The sequence below is a fragment of the Maniola jurtina genome, chromosome W, assembly GCF_905333055.1.
Source record: "Maniola jurtina chromosome W, ilManJurt1.1, whole genome shotgun sequence".
Lineage (NCBI taxonomy): Eukaryota > Metazoa > Arthropoda > Insecta > Lepidoptera > Nymphalidae > Maniola > Maniola jurtina.
The window spans coordinates 286,420-299,924 of NC_060057.1; the positions used below are offsets into that span (position 1 = coordinate 286,420).

At 38.3% G+C, this 13,505-nt stretch overlaps 1 protein-coding gene across 1 annotated transcript; it reads left to right on the forward strand.

The window, feature by feature from the left end:
• Positions 1-10,508: 10,508 nt before the first annotated feature.
• Positions 10,509-12,622, forward strand: LOC123879877. The gene is made up of 2 exons (XM_045927763.1): positions 10,509-12,340; positions 12,431-12,622. Exons 1-2 carry the CDS (start codon positions 10,509-10,511, stop codon positions 12,516-12,518), a joined length of 1,920 nt encoding a protein of 639 aa, XP_045783719.1. The 3' UTR covers positions 12,519-12,622.
• The last annotated feature ends 883 nt before the right edge of the window (positions 12,623-13,505 follow it).

Consider the following 13,505-nt stretch of genomic DNA (forward strand, 5'->3'; position numbering starts at 1 on the left):
TAGACTGACGTTTTACATAATATCTTGAGTTCAGTTGGTGTTAGTATGCCTGCCTGGTTATGTAGCTTACATAGTAGGGAATAGGAATGGAATAGAAAACTGTTATTTGACTGATGATCCTGTATTACTTAAATTCAATCGTGAACTGTTTTCGGAATTACATAGATGCCGAAGTGAAGACAGTAGCCAAGTCTTACTTTCTGCAGCCAAGTCTTACTTTCTGCAGCCAAGTTTTACTTTCTGCAGCCAAGTCTTACTTTCTGCAGCCAAGTTTTACTTTCTGCAGCCAAGTCTTACTTTCTGCAGCCAAGTCTTACTTTCTGCAGCCAGGTCTTACTTTCTGCAGCCAAGTCTTACTTTCTGCAGCCAAGTCTTACTTTCTGCAGCCAGGTCTTACTTTCTGCTGCCAGGTCTTACTTTCTGCAGCCAGGTCTTACTTTCTGCAGCCAGGTCTTACTTTCTGCAGCCAGGTCTTACTTTCTGCAGCCAGGTCTTACTTTCTGCAGCCAGGTCTTACTTTCTGCAGCCAGGTCTTACTTTCTGCAGCCAGGTCTTACTTTCGGTAGCCAGGTCTTACTTTCGGTAGCCAAGTTTTACTTTCGGTAGCCAAGTTTTACTTTCGGTAGCCAAGTTTTACTTTCGGTAGCCAAGTTTTACTTTCGGTAGCCAAGTTTTACTTTCGGTAGCCAAGTTTTACTATCGGTAGCCAAGTTTTACTTTCGGTAGCCAAGTTTTACTATCGGTAGCCAAGTTTTATTATCGGTAGCCAAGTTTTACTTTCGGTAGCCAAGTTTTACTTTCGGTAGCCAAGTTTTACTTTCGGTAGCCAAGTTTTACTTTCGGTAGCCAAGTTTTACTTTCGGTAGCCAAGTTTTACTTTCGGTAGCCAAGTTTTACTTTCGGTAGCCAAGTTTTACTTTCGGTAGCCAAGTTTTACTTTCGGTAGCCAAGTTTTACTTTCAATAGCCAAGTTTTACTTTCGGTAGCCAATTTTTACTTTCGAAAGCCAAGTTTTACTTTCGATAGGAGTACTTTCATCTCGTTGCTCGTTGAGAGATCTCCCTGCAAGGATTTAAGTGAGATTCCTTTTCAAGTCAGAGTAATAGCATTCACAGCTTCACGAGAGGCTATTTACAAGCTATTTTCCTTTCTACAAGCCAGTCTGTTGACGGTTTTTCTTTCAAAAATGTCTCTAAAGTAAAACGTGGAAAAACAGTACAACTGAAAACGATAATAATTTATAAATTAAATAATGTTCTTTTGTTTCGTCTTGGTTTTAAAGTAGATAAGATTGCCGCTTAGATCACAGACCAATGGCATTGGATTAGAATTTTGTAGAGTTCATACAGACCACATTTTGTAAAACCATTTTGTAAGACAGCGATAGGATATCGCTCATCAGTAGTGTAGGTACAATTTGATTATTACAGATGCTTTTGCAAAATTTGTTATTAGCCGAAAACGATCAGTTTCGTAGAATATTATACATAATTTGCCTTATTTGGACATCCTAGTAAACTTATAAAGTGAGCATAAGAATGCTTTTACTAGTAGACATTTAAGAGTTTCCGAGTGTCGACTGATTAATAGTTAGGTATGTTTTGACCTTCATGATACTACCACGAGTCAAGTGCCTAGTCAAGCCAATTCAAGCACTAACCAGACCATGTTAAACGCGTTGTGCCACAGGTCCTAGCGAAACTGCGAATAAAATGATTGGACAAACTGTTAACTGATATTATTTGGACTACTGACAATACTCTCAATTAATGTGATATCCATAATTTGGTATTTACCTAGGTCACGATGCCATGTTACTATTAATGTAAAATTAGCGAACTCGGGATGGTTATGCGTAACAAGGCAAATGCTCGGTAAAGGATAGCAAGCGATAGGATAAAGCTAACTAGATAATGTAACTGACAAAATTAATATTTCATTTAATTATAACAAAGGAATTTAGTTATTTAGTGGCAAGTTCCCACAAGCATTGCGATAGAAGTAAACACTGATAGCATTTACTCAGGTTCATTTTCGTAACCAAGCTGGTAGGCATTAAGAGAACTCGAAGTGTTAAGGGGTTTCGAGGCTACGAAGCTTGTACATGCCTGAGCAGACTCTTTAAAGCCATATCACAGCGCCTACGGCTCTTATATCCAACAGTGCTAACTGTTCCGATAAATAACTTGAAACCGAAGACCTTGTTGAGCTATTGTCTACCAGAAAGCTAACCAAGCATTTTCCCATTGCGGGAGCAATTCATTGTTTCAGGACGGCCGAATGTAACGCCACGCCGCCTCAGCCAATCGCAACGCGCCAACGCCAACCAGACTATCCGAGTCAAGCCAAGCTGGCCAATCACCGCCTGTTACAGCCGATAACCGCCAAGACGGCCAATCATAGCCTACTGCCGCCATGACAGCCAATCAACGCCAGCGCCATTGACAGCCGAACGCAACTCCGCCACCACTGCCGAATCCCTTCGGTGGGGATAACGCCATATAAAGCTATGCGAGCTCATTTTTAGGATTATTGTTCTATCGTACGCATTGTAAGCTGAAACTATGTCCATTTGTGTAAACAAGTGTAAATTATATAAATAGTAACAAAGTAACAATAGTAATAAAGCAATGAGTGATTTGTATTAGTGTGTTTAGTGAAGTGATATAATAAATTTGGGCGATTATACTGATTTGCTCTTTTTATTTAAACCCACTGTTTCAGTACCTTTTTCTCGAAGTGTTTCGCCGTATTTTCGACCCGTCATAACTTCGGTCTGGATGACGCTAGAAAGCTGAAATTTTCAGTATAAGGTGCCCTCAGCAAATTTACCAAATATACTAAGTATCAAATATCTAGCTTTTATGGTTACAGATTTATTGATACCTAAAATACGCCGTTTTAGTCCCTCACTGATGATCATCACAATTCATAGTCTGTAATTCTAGGGTACTTCCAGAAGTCCTAGAAGGCTGAAATTTGGTATGTAGACTAGAAATTGCATACAAACTACAGGAAAATTGAGAAATTGGAATTTCCCCCCCTCTACGCCTCTTATGAGAAAAGCAAATCTGTAAATTCTGTCGCTAGAATGCTGATATTTTCAGGATAAGATGTCCTTAGCAGATTGATTAAACGCATTGAGTATCAATTGTCTAGCTTTTATAGTTTCAGATTTATTGACTGTCAAAACTTCTAGTCTGTAATTCTAGGGTACTTCCCGAAGTCCTAGAAGACTGAAATTTGGTATGTAGACTAGAAATTGCATACAAACTACTGGAAAATTGAGAAATTGGAATTTCCCCCCCTCTACGCCTCTTATGAGAAAAGCAAATCTGTAAATTCTGTTGCTAGAATGCTGATATTTTCAGGACAAGATGTCCTTAGCAGATTGATTAAACGCATTGAGTATCAATTGTCTAGCTTTTATAGTTTCAGATTTATTGACAGTCAAAACTTCTAGTCTGTAATTCTAGGGTACTTCCCGAAGTCCTAGAAGACTGAAATTTGGTATGTAGACTAGAAATTGCATACAAACTACTGGAAAATTGAGAAATTGGAATTTCCCCCCCTCTACGCCTCTTATGAGAAAAGCAAATCTGTAAATTCTGTCGCTAGAATGCTGATATTTTCAGGATAAGATGTCCTTGGCAGATTTATTAAACGTATTGAGTATCGATTGTCTAGCTTTTATAGTTTCAGATTTATTGACAGTCAAAACTTCTAGTCTGTAATTCTAGGGTACTTCCCAAAGTCCCAGAAGACTGAAATTTGGTATGTAGACTAGAAATTGCATACAAACTACAGGAAAATTAAGACTTTGGAAATTCCCCCCGAATTCCCCTCTACGCCTCTTATGAGAAAAGCAAATCTGTAAATTCTATCGCTAGAATGCTGATATTTTCAGGATAAAATGTCCTTGGCAGATTCATTAAACGCACTGAGTATCAATTGTCTAGCTTTTATAGTTTCAGATTTATCGACATTCAAAACCTCTAGTCACAAATTCTAGGGTACTTTCTGAAGTCCTAGAAGACTGAAATTTGGCATTAAGTAGGAATTTCAAGAATTATGAACAACAGATAAATTAAGAAATCGGGTCCCCCTTCATCCCCTCGTATATGAGATGCATAATTCTGTAAAATCTGTTGCTCGAATACAAAAGTTTACGTGATAAGATGTCCGTGGCAGATTTATCAAACGTACACAAAGCAAAACAAATCGGTAAGCAGGCAACACAACGAAGCATTATGTGTGTGCATAACTCGTTTACTTATTATTTTACACCTATCTCTCTTTAATGAATTGTCGGTCTCTTTTCACCATACCTACTTGCAATAATTACAAATTACATATTTCGCTGATTTCCCCACAGCAGGCACTAGGTAGTATTGCCGCTTACCCACGCTGATAGAATCCGATCGTCGAAGCACAATTATGTCAGAGTAAAATGGCCTTAAACCACCTTGAGATAACGTCTAAAATTCACGACTTTAATTAGCAGTTTTCACTTGCAGTGCTGGCTGTAGATATGTGGACGAATTTAAGCTTTAAAACAAGACAGTTAAGGTCTATTCATCACTGAAATGTTTCGAACCCACAAAACGATAAATTATGCGGTGTAGGTATACCTATAGATTACAGAATGGCAATATCAAGTTGATGTCCCATTTTTTAAATCTACCCTACCTATTTTATAAATTATTGTCAAATAGAACTTGAGCACGCGGATTAATAGATCCTAGTAGTGAATTCATTTATGGTGTATTGTGTTATTTTTCACACTGAATAACTACTGAACTTCTCACCACCATGGAACATTTATTTATCTTTGTTTAAAAAGCAGAGATTGTTATTTGAGCGGAATATTTCGATAACCGAAATCGATGATATCGGTAAGTAAACAAATATAACCTACTCGTATTGAAATTATGTTTATGGTTTTACTTATGTGCATTTAGTATTTTCAAAATGTTAGCGTAATGTTTTTAGTCCATTTAATACTTTTAATCAGACGCATTATAATATAACAATGTAACCAATATACTAAATACTAGTTGATGCCCGCGACTTCATTCCCGTGTATATAGGTTATTAAAAATCCCGTGGAACTCATTAATTTTCCGGGATAAAAAGTAACCTATTGTTGCAGAAGTATAGGGATAGGTTTGAATAATAGACACTTTCCAATTTCACTTCACTGTATTTTTGAGAATAGTTTTCGCTTACAATTATTATTTCTCAATACCCGTCTTTATACGATACCTTCGCTATTTATATCAGTTTGACAGATATATTTTTAAGGTAGGTAGGTACTAGTTTTCGGAAAGCTATTTGACAGGAACTTTGCTGGCGTTTGTGTTATTGAAAACACGTGTTAGTGAGGTTTTGCATAATTTTAACTGTTGTGTCAATTTATTAGTTGGTGTCTGGACGTGAGTATTTAGATTAAGTGTTGGTGAAGGGAGAAACCCGAGTATGGAGGTCGATCCTCCGCCTGAACCTCCTGATCCGGGTGAAAATGTAACCGTCATGTCAGACCCCATTGAGAGCCCGCAGTCCATATCTATGGACTCAGAATCAACCCATCGTGGTACTAAACGAGCAATCCCGATAATTGATAACGATCAAGTTCCATCGTCCACTAAAAAAACTGTAATAGGGCCAAGCTCGACAGCCCCTTCAATGCAATCCGTTTACCTCCATCCTTCACTCTCAGACTCCCCAAAAAAATATACAAAAGATGATAAAGGTCCTTTCGTAGTGTACGTATCCCGTGAAGTGTCCGACCCTTCAGCCGGCGCTTCTATGAGAGCGATCAAATTCGGCCAGTTCCTTCACAAGAACAAAATAAGGTCAGTTCTTAACGACGGCGTGAAGAATGTTGGTAGAAACAAAGTTTCAGTTGAATTTGCAAATGGTCAAGCGGCTAATGAATTCTTAGAAAACCCTATACTTACCATATCCAAGCACATTGCATATATACCCACATTTAACATCACTCGCATGGGATTAGTCCGAGGTGTACCTGTAGACTGGCATCTGGACGAGTTTATTGACTCTGTGGAGCTCCCTGTAGGCTGCGGGGAGATCCTTAAAGCCCGACGCTTAAATCGCAAGAACATATTAGACAATGTTATGACCTGGGTTCCAACCCAATCCATTGTTTTAACATTTAGAGGACAAACTCTCCCTCCTAGAATTTTCTCCTATCATACATCTCTTCCCGTGGAAACCTACCGTCTCCCCACCATCCAATGTATAAATTGCTGCCGGTTTGGTCACATAAAAACTCAATGCAGATCAAAACCTCGTTGCTTTAAATGCTCCCAGCCTCATTCAGGTGAAACTTGTGAAGTACTTATTGAGAATGCAACTTGCTTACTCTGCGGTGGTAAACACATGGCTACAAATAAGAGCTGCCCTGAACACTCTCGGCAGCAATCTATAAAACTTGTCATGTCCGATGAAAATTTGTCCTATCAAGATGCCTCCTCCCGCTTCCCTCCCGTTTGCCGCTCATATGCCGATATGGCTAAAGAAATGTTTACCGCTCCTGCATACTCTCCCATTTTTAATCCTGTCAGACCTCGTCCTACACAAGCCCCGTCCAAATCTTACAAACAAACTGTCACCCGCTCCCCTCGCCCCAGACCCCAACCTGCAAAGGGGTACGATAGGCAAGCCCATCAGGACATCATCCACAACTTTCCTTCTTCCACACCTAATGGTTGCGCTCTGAATGCAGAACGTGATCACTCTTATGCTCAACCACCCAATGATAATAATATATCTCTCACCAAATCCCTCACCAATATTCTTGAAAAGATAAACCAAAACCCTCCACCGTCCAACGTTGCTGAAATTATCATCAAAATCGCTTCTGTATTAAATAATGGCCTCCCTGGAGATACTCCAGTGGAATAGCCAAAGTATACGACGGAAAAAACATGAACTCGTTCATCTCCTTAATAAACATAAGCCCGCTGTCGCTGCCATCTCTGAGACATGGCTCCTGCCGGACTCTCGTTTCAGGGTGTCAGGCTTTGCCTGCCTGAGGGATGACAGGGATGACGGATATGCAGGTAGTGCTATTCTTGTTAGGCGCTCCCTTGCATACACTTCTATTTCCCTCCCGCCTCACTCTCATCAGCTCAATGCTGTTGCTGTGAGAGCCCTTGATGTCTCCTTTCTATCACTCTATATTCCACATCCTCATTCCTCTCTTATCCCTGAATTAAAATCTATTCTCTCCTCTCTTCCCCCCCCGGTACTAGTGATGGGTGATTTTAACTCCCATCACACGTCCTGGGGTTCCCATTCCTGTGACGGATTTTCCACTCTCTTGCTGGATGTTTTTGATGAATTAAATATTTGCATTCTTAACGATGGCTCTCCAACAAGAAGAGTGTATCCTTATCAAAATCCTAAAACTGCTGTCGATCTATCTCTTTGCTCTCCCTCTTTGGCTTCTCTTACCTCCTGGAAAACCCTCCCAAGTACCCACGGTAGTGACCACTTCCCTATTTTACTCAACATAGCACAAAAATCCATTCCACAGTATAATCCTAATCCCCTTCTTAAACACAAACTTAACAAGGCCAACTGGTCTGCTTTTGCGGAATCAGTTGACCTTCTTATTGATAACTTATCAGATGAAGACAGTACAGTCCTTTACTACGATAACTTTGTCAAAATTTTGAAATATTCAGCCGACCTCCATATACCACTCAAAACTACTAAACGTGATTTTATGGCATCTCCTCCCTGGTGGGATGAGGAATGCACCAACCTAATAAAAAAACGTAAAGATGCAGAAATTTCCTACACGATGTTAATGTCCCGTGAAAACTTTTTGGAATACCAGCGCACCGATGCCAAAGTCAAGAGATTGGTATCAAAAAAGAAAAAGCGAGGTTGGATTACTTTCTGCGAGTCTCTGGATCCCCGATCCCCATCTACCTTGGTATGGGATAGAATGAAAAGATACCGGCAATCTGTCTCCTCTAGTGACCCAACTTCCAATAACGCATCTGTTTGGTTAGATGCTTTTGCTGACAAACTTGCTCCACCATTTGTTCCATGCGAATATTCCTGTCCTCACCTAACTCCACTTACTTCCTCAGACACTATGGATGCCCCATTCAGTTTCTTGGAGTTGCAGTGTGTTCTCTCGGACCTTAAAGACTCAACTCCAGGGGAAGATGGTATCCCATATTCCTTTATTGTAAAACTTAACAATAAAGCGAAACACTGCTTTCTTAACATGATAAACAGGTTTCTAGAATCAGGAATCATCCCGGGACCTTGGAAAACGCAAGTAATAATCCCCATTAGGAAACCTGGTAAAGATCCTTCTGACCCAAATGCTTACCGCCCGATTGCCCTATCTTCAACTTTGGCCAAAATTATGGAGCACTTGATTAAAAACCGCTTGGAATGGATAATAGAAAGCAGAGGCTTAATTGCCAAGTCTCAATTTGGCTTTAGAAAGGGCCTTGGTACAATGGACAGCCTTGGAGTTCTTTCAACAGACATTCGAATAGCCCTAGCTAAAGGAGAGTACCTTGTGGGTGTATTCCTAGATATTGCAGCAGCATATGATAACGTTCTTCGTTTCGATCGGGCTTAATACTAAAATAATTAAAACTTGCGCAAAACTTTTAGCACCACCTCTAAGCCATATAATTAATTTGTCCTTTACAGAAGGTGTATTTCCCAATAATTTAAAAAAGTCCATAGTTAAGCCCTTACATAAAAAGAATAATAAGGATGACTTAAATAACTACCGCCCAATAACGCTTATCCCTATTTTGTCAAAAGTGTTTGAGAAAATTATGTTTGATAAGATCTATAAATTTATAATAACAAATAGTATTTTAAAAGAGGAACAATACGGTTTTCGAAAACAAAGTAGTACTACTCTTGCTTGCTTTGCCTTAACGAAGTATGTATTAGAAAGTCTTAACACTGGCCATAACGTTGTGTCAATTTTTCTTGATATGACCAAGGCTTTTGACCTAATAAGTCACAAAATACTAATTAATAAACTAGAAAGCTATGGAATACGAGGCCAAGCACTAAAATGGATATCTAGTTACCTTTTCGAGCGTGAACAATGTGTAGAAGTCTCTAAACCTACTGGGAAAATTATGAACTCATACCGTTCATCATTTAAAACCCAAAATCCATATGGAGTACCTCAGGGGAGCGTACTTGGTCCTTTACTGTTCCTCTTGTACATAAATGACCTCCCCAATACAATCTCACATAAATGTTTTCTATACGCAGATGATACAACAATTGTAGTTAAAACAAAGGACAAACAAACTCTTGAAAAACAAACAAATGAAGCACTTAAATCTGTTGTACAGTGGCTAAATGAAAACAATCTTAGCATTAATATGAAAAAAACCCACTATGTACAGTTTCAAACACTTAACTCTCATCCAGCAGATATAACAGTAATGTATGAATCGTATAACATTGATAAATCTGATACATCCTTATTTCTTGGACTGACTTTAGATAAGTTTTTCAATTGGAAAGTTCATATTGAAGAATTATGTAAGAAAATTGACAGATTCGTGTATGTCTTGAAAAAGCTTTCGCAAGTCAGTAATAAACGAACTGCCCTACTAGCATACCATGGGTATGTATCGTCGATTTTGCGATACGGTATTTTACTATGGGGAAATTCTGTAGACGCTACAAAAGCATTTATCAAACAGAAAGCTTGTGTTCGATCAATATGTCGAGCTGAAACTTTGGACAGCTGCAAACCATTGTTTAGGGAGAATAAAATTCTACCGTTACCATGTCTTTATATATACGAAGCACTGCTATTTGTAAAGAAAAACCCTAATCTATTTCCCACATTAAAAGAAAAATATCCTAATAAGAGAGGCAGGCCATATCCACAATTTAAACTCTGGGCTCCACCACAAAGGTTGGCTGTCTTTTCACACAATTCGCCATGCATGGCTGTTGCCTTGTATAACAGACTTCCAGACTGTAAAAAAAAATTGCCGCTTTTAAAATTCAAGCGAGAAATTTTTGACATGCTCAATCAGAAAAATTATTATAGTATAAAAGAATATATTAACGACAATGACATACTAAAAATAACTAGTTAACCCCACTATTTTAATGTATCTATAATATTGGATAATTTGACTGCGTAATTTAAAATTGAGATTAAGTTTTAGTTTTAAGTTTTCGATTGATTGTAAATGTTAATTTTAACTTCAACTTAAATATTTGCACACTGTCGGTGACAGTCGATTGTGTAGGGACTATACTGATTCATTGTAAACTTGTTATGTACCCACAATCTGGTAAATAAAATATTTATTATTATTATTATTATTATTATTATTCTTCTCCCGGTACTCAGGCAGAAACTGCAACAGCTGAGCATCCCACCGAGATCAACTCAAATAATATGCAATCTTCTCTCATCTAGAACCATTCTGGTGAGAACTAAATCCCTAAATCTTCCCCCCAGAATGGTCTGGAAAGGTCTCCCTCAAGGTTCTGTTCTGAGCCCACTGCTCTACAATATTTACACCTATGATCTTGAAATGTCTGTTGAAAGTTTTTGTAACATCCTGCAATATGCAGATGACATAGCTCTGTACGCCAGCTCCAACTCCATGGACGAAATTTCTACCTGTTTGAACTCTGCTTTGTATTATCTAGGCCAGTGGTTGTCAGATCATGGGCTTACACTGTCAATCGATAAGTGCAAGGCAGTCATCTTCACAAGAAGAAGACAGATTCCAATACCCAATGTTATGTTTGAGGATCAACACATTTCTCTCGCATGCAAAACCAAATTTCTTGGCGTGGTTCTAGACTCCAGGCTGAACGGTGTAGCTCACTCCGACTATGTTACCCGTAAATGTGAAAGCAATATTAATATCCTGCGAGCCTTGTCAGGGGTATGGTGGGGTGCCCACCCTTACACCCAAAAGTTATTATATAACGCCATAATCCGTAGTCATATGGACTATGGATTATTTATTTTAGACCCTATAAATAAGTCGGCTTCAGAAAAATTAAATAAAATTCAATATAAATGCCTAAGGCTCATTCTTGGGGCCATGAAATCTTCTCCCACCAATGTATTGCAAGTTGAATGTGTTGACCCTCCTAGACTTCTACGGGCTCAATATCTCAGTGATCGCTTTATCTGTAAAGTATTACAACTCTCTTCCCATCCTTTATTGGACAAGCTTCATAAGCTTTCCTCCGTCTTAAGGCCAAACCATACCCGTCCATGCCTTTTAAAAAGTTTTGTCAAATATACTCAACTGCCACATCCACTCTACTCTTCTCCCAAACTCCCCTTGTTCTCCTCCTCATTTGCAGGGTTAACATATAACCCACCGATTGCCAGTCTAGGTCTTCATAAAGACACAAGTGAGGCAAATGCAAAATTTAATGAAATACTTCAAAACAACTGGTCCGATTCCTTAGCAATATATACAGATGCCTCCAAGTTATCCAACAATGGTTGTGTTGGTGCTGCCTGCTGGATTCCAAAATACAAGATAGTCCTTCAATACAAATGCCCCCCTGAAACATCGGTATTTACAGGAGAGTCTATTGCTATATTAGAAGCTACCCTTTTTATAGAGTCCCATAACGTACAACAATCAATTATACTGACAGACTCTTTAAGTTGCCTGCAAGCACTTAAAGGAAATCCCTTCCGTAGTAAAGCTCTGATCTCCATCATCTTTAAAATCAAAGAAACTCTATACTCCTGTCATCAAAAAGGTCTCTCTGTTACATTGGCATGGATCCCAAGTCACTCTGGTATAAAAGGTAATGAGAGTGCAGACTCCTATGCAAAGCTCGCCACTGAATCAGGTTCTCTAACATATTTTAAAAATCACTCCCAGGATCTGTGTGCTCTTGCAAAAACTGACCTTATTAATTCTTGGAACACATTGTGGATTGAATCAAAATCGGTTAAAGGTAAATATTATGCTTCTTTGCAATCTGAAATTCCTCGAAGACCGTGGTTCTTTTTTCATCAAAATATGGTTCGTTGGGTTGCTTCAACTATCACCCGGTTACGTATTGGGCACTCTTGCACTCCAGTCCATTTGGCCAAACTGAGAATTAGAGATCACTCTTTGTGCGAATGCGGTTTGGATGAAGGGTCACCCTCCCATATCCTCTTTTCCTGTCCAAGACTTGTATATAAACTTTATGATGTTCTCCCTCCTAAGATCCCTCGTCCCCTAAGTGTTGAATGTCTCTTAATGTTTGTGTTTAGTCCCTATGTAAAATTTTTGTGTAAATATATTAAGTCTAACAAAATAAAATTGTAAATTAATCTATTAAGTTTAAAATATTCTGTATATATTATTGTTTATGTAAGTACATGTACATAATATTTTTTTTTGTGTTGTTGTAGGTTATTTACTAACATCATAACCCATCTAGTCCAGTTACCTACCACAAATCGGACTGGGATTGTCCAGAAAAGACTTGGATGTAAATAAACCGTTCAACCTCCTTTGTGTTTTCTCCAAACAACGCGTCTTTGGCGAAGTGAATTGTGCTGTGTGGCACAACAAAAAGCCTTTAAAATAAACAACAACAACAAGCTATTTGACAAATTACCACAGAGGTAAAACCATGGTGATGTAATAGACAATTAACGTAACAATTATATCAGCTAAATGTAAAATACGACACAATATGTATTGATCTAAATAGTTAATAACTAAATGTGATTTATAATCCATTCCCGCCAATTATTTATAAATAATAATAATTAATCTGATATAGGTCTAGATGTCTGTGACTCATGATATAAGGCAGCATCTTGAGGTAGTTGTTAACACTCGGCCATCCTGGAAAGGCCGTGCCCCACGGCCCGCAGATAACATCCCGGCTTTCGCATCATTGGCCACCTGGCAAAAGAAAAACACCGAACAGTAATATGCACTTAAGAGGTTACCTAAAAAAAACGCTTGGTCAATCTGTTTCGCCACCAAGTGATCAACATTAAATGGCTAAATAATAATAGTGTCTCACTTAGTCAACCATGATCAAGTAGACATTCATAATTTAAATTAGAAATATGTACATATGATATAATATTCAATAGATTCATTTTAGTTATTACCTACTTCATATTAAAATTGTTATTGATTTTCTTCTTTTTTTTTTTAATGATTTGCTATAAGATTTAGGTATTAAATCAGAATAACTTTTGATTACCAGTGGGTATGTGATTAACATTGACGAAATATAAGTAACAGATTTCGTTGTAGCTTCCTACTATCCAAAATTGTAGGTACTTAAATGACTATCAAGATAAGTTCTATACAGCTGACGTCATGACTCATGAGACAATTTTATTAAGAAGTTAAAATTGGTTTAGAATTATGATTGGCTCAGCACTTATTAGTTGCTCATTGTGGTGCACGGGAAAAGTTAGGTATCAAATTGTAACATCTTGCAGGTTTCGGTGGTATCTTTCG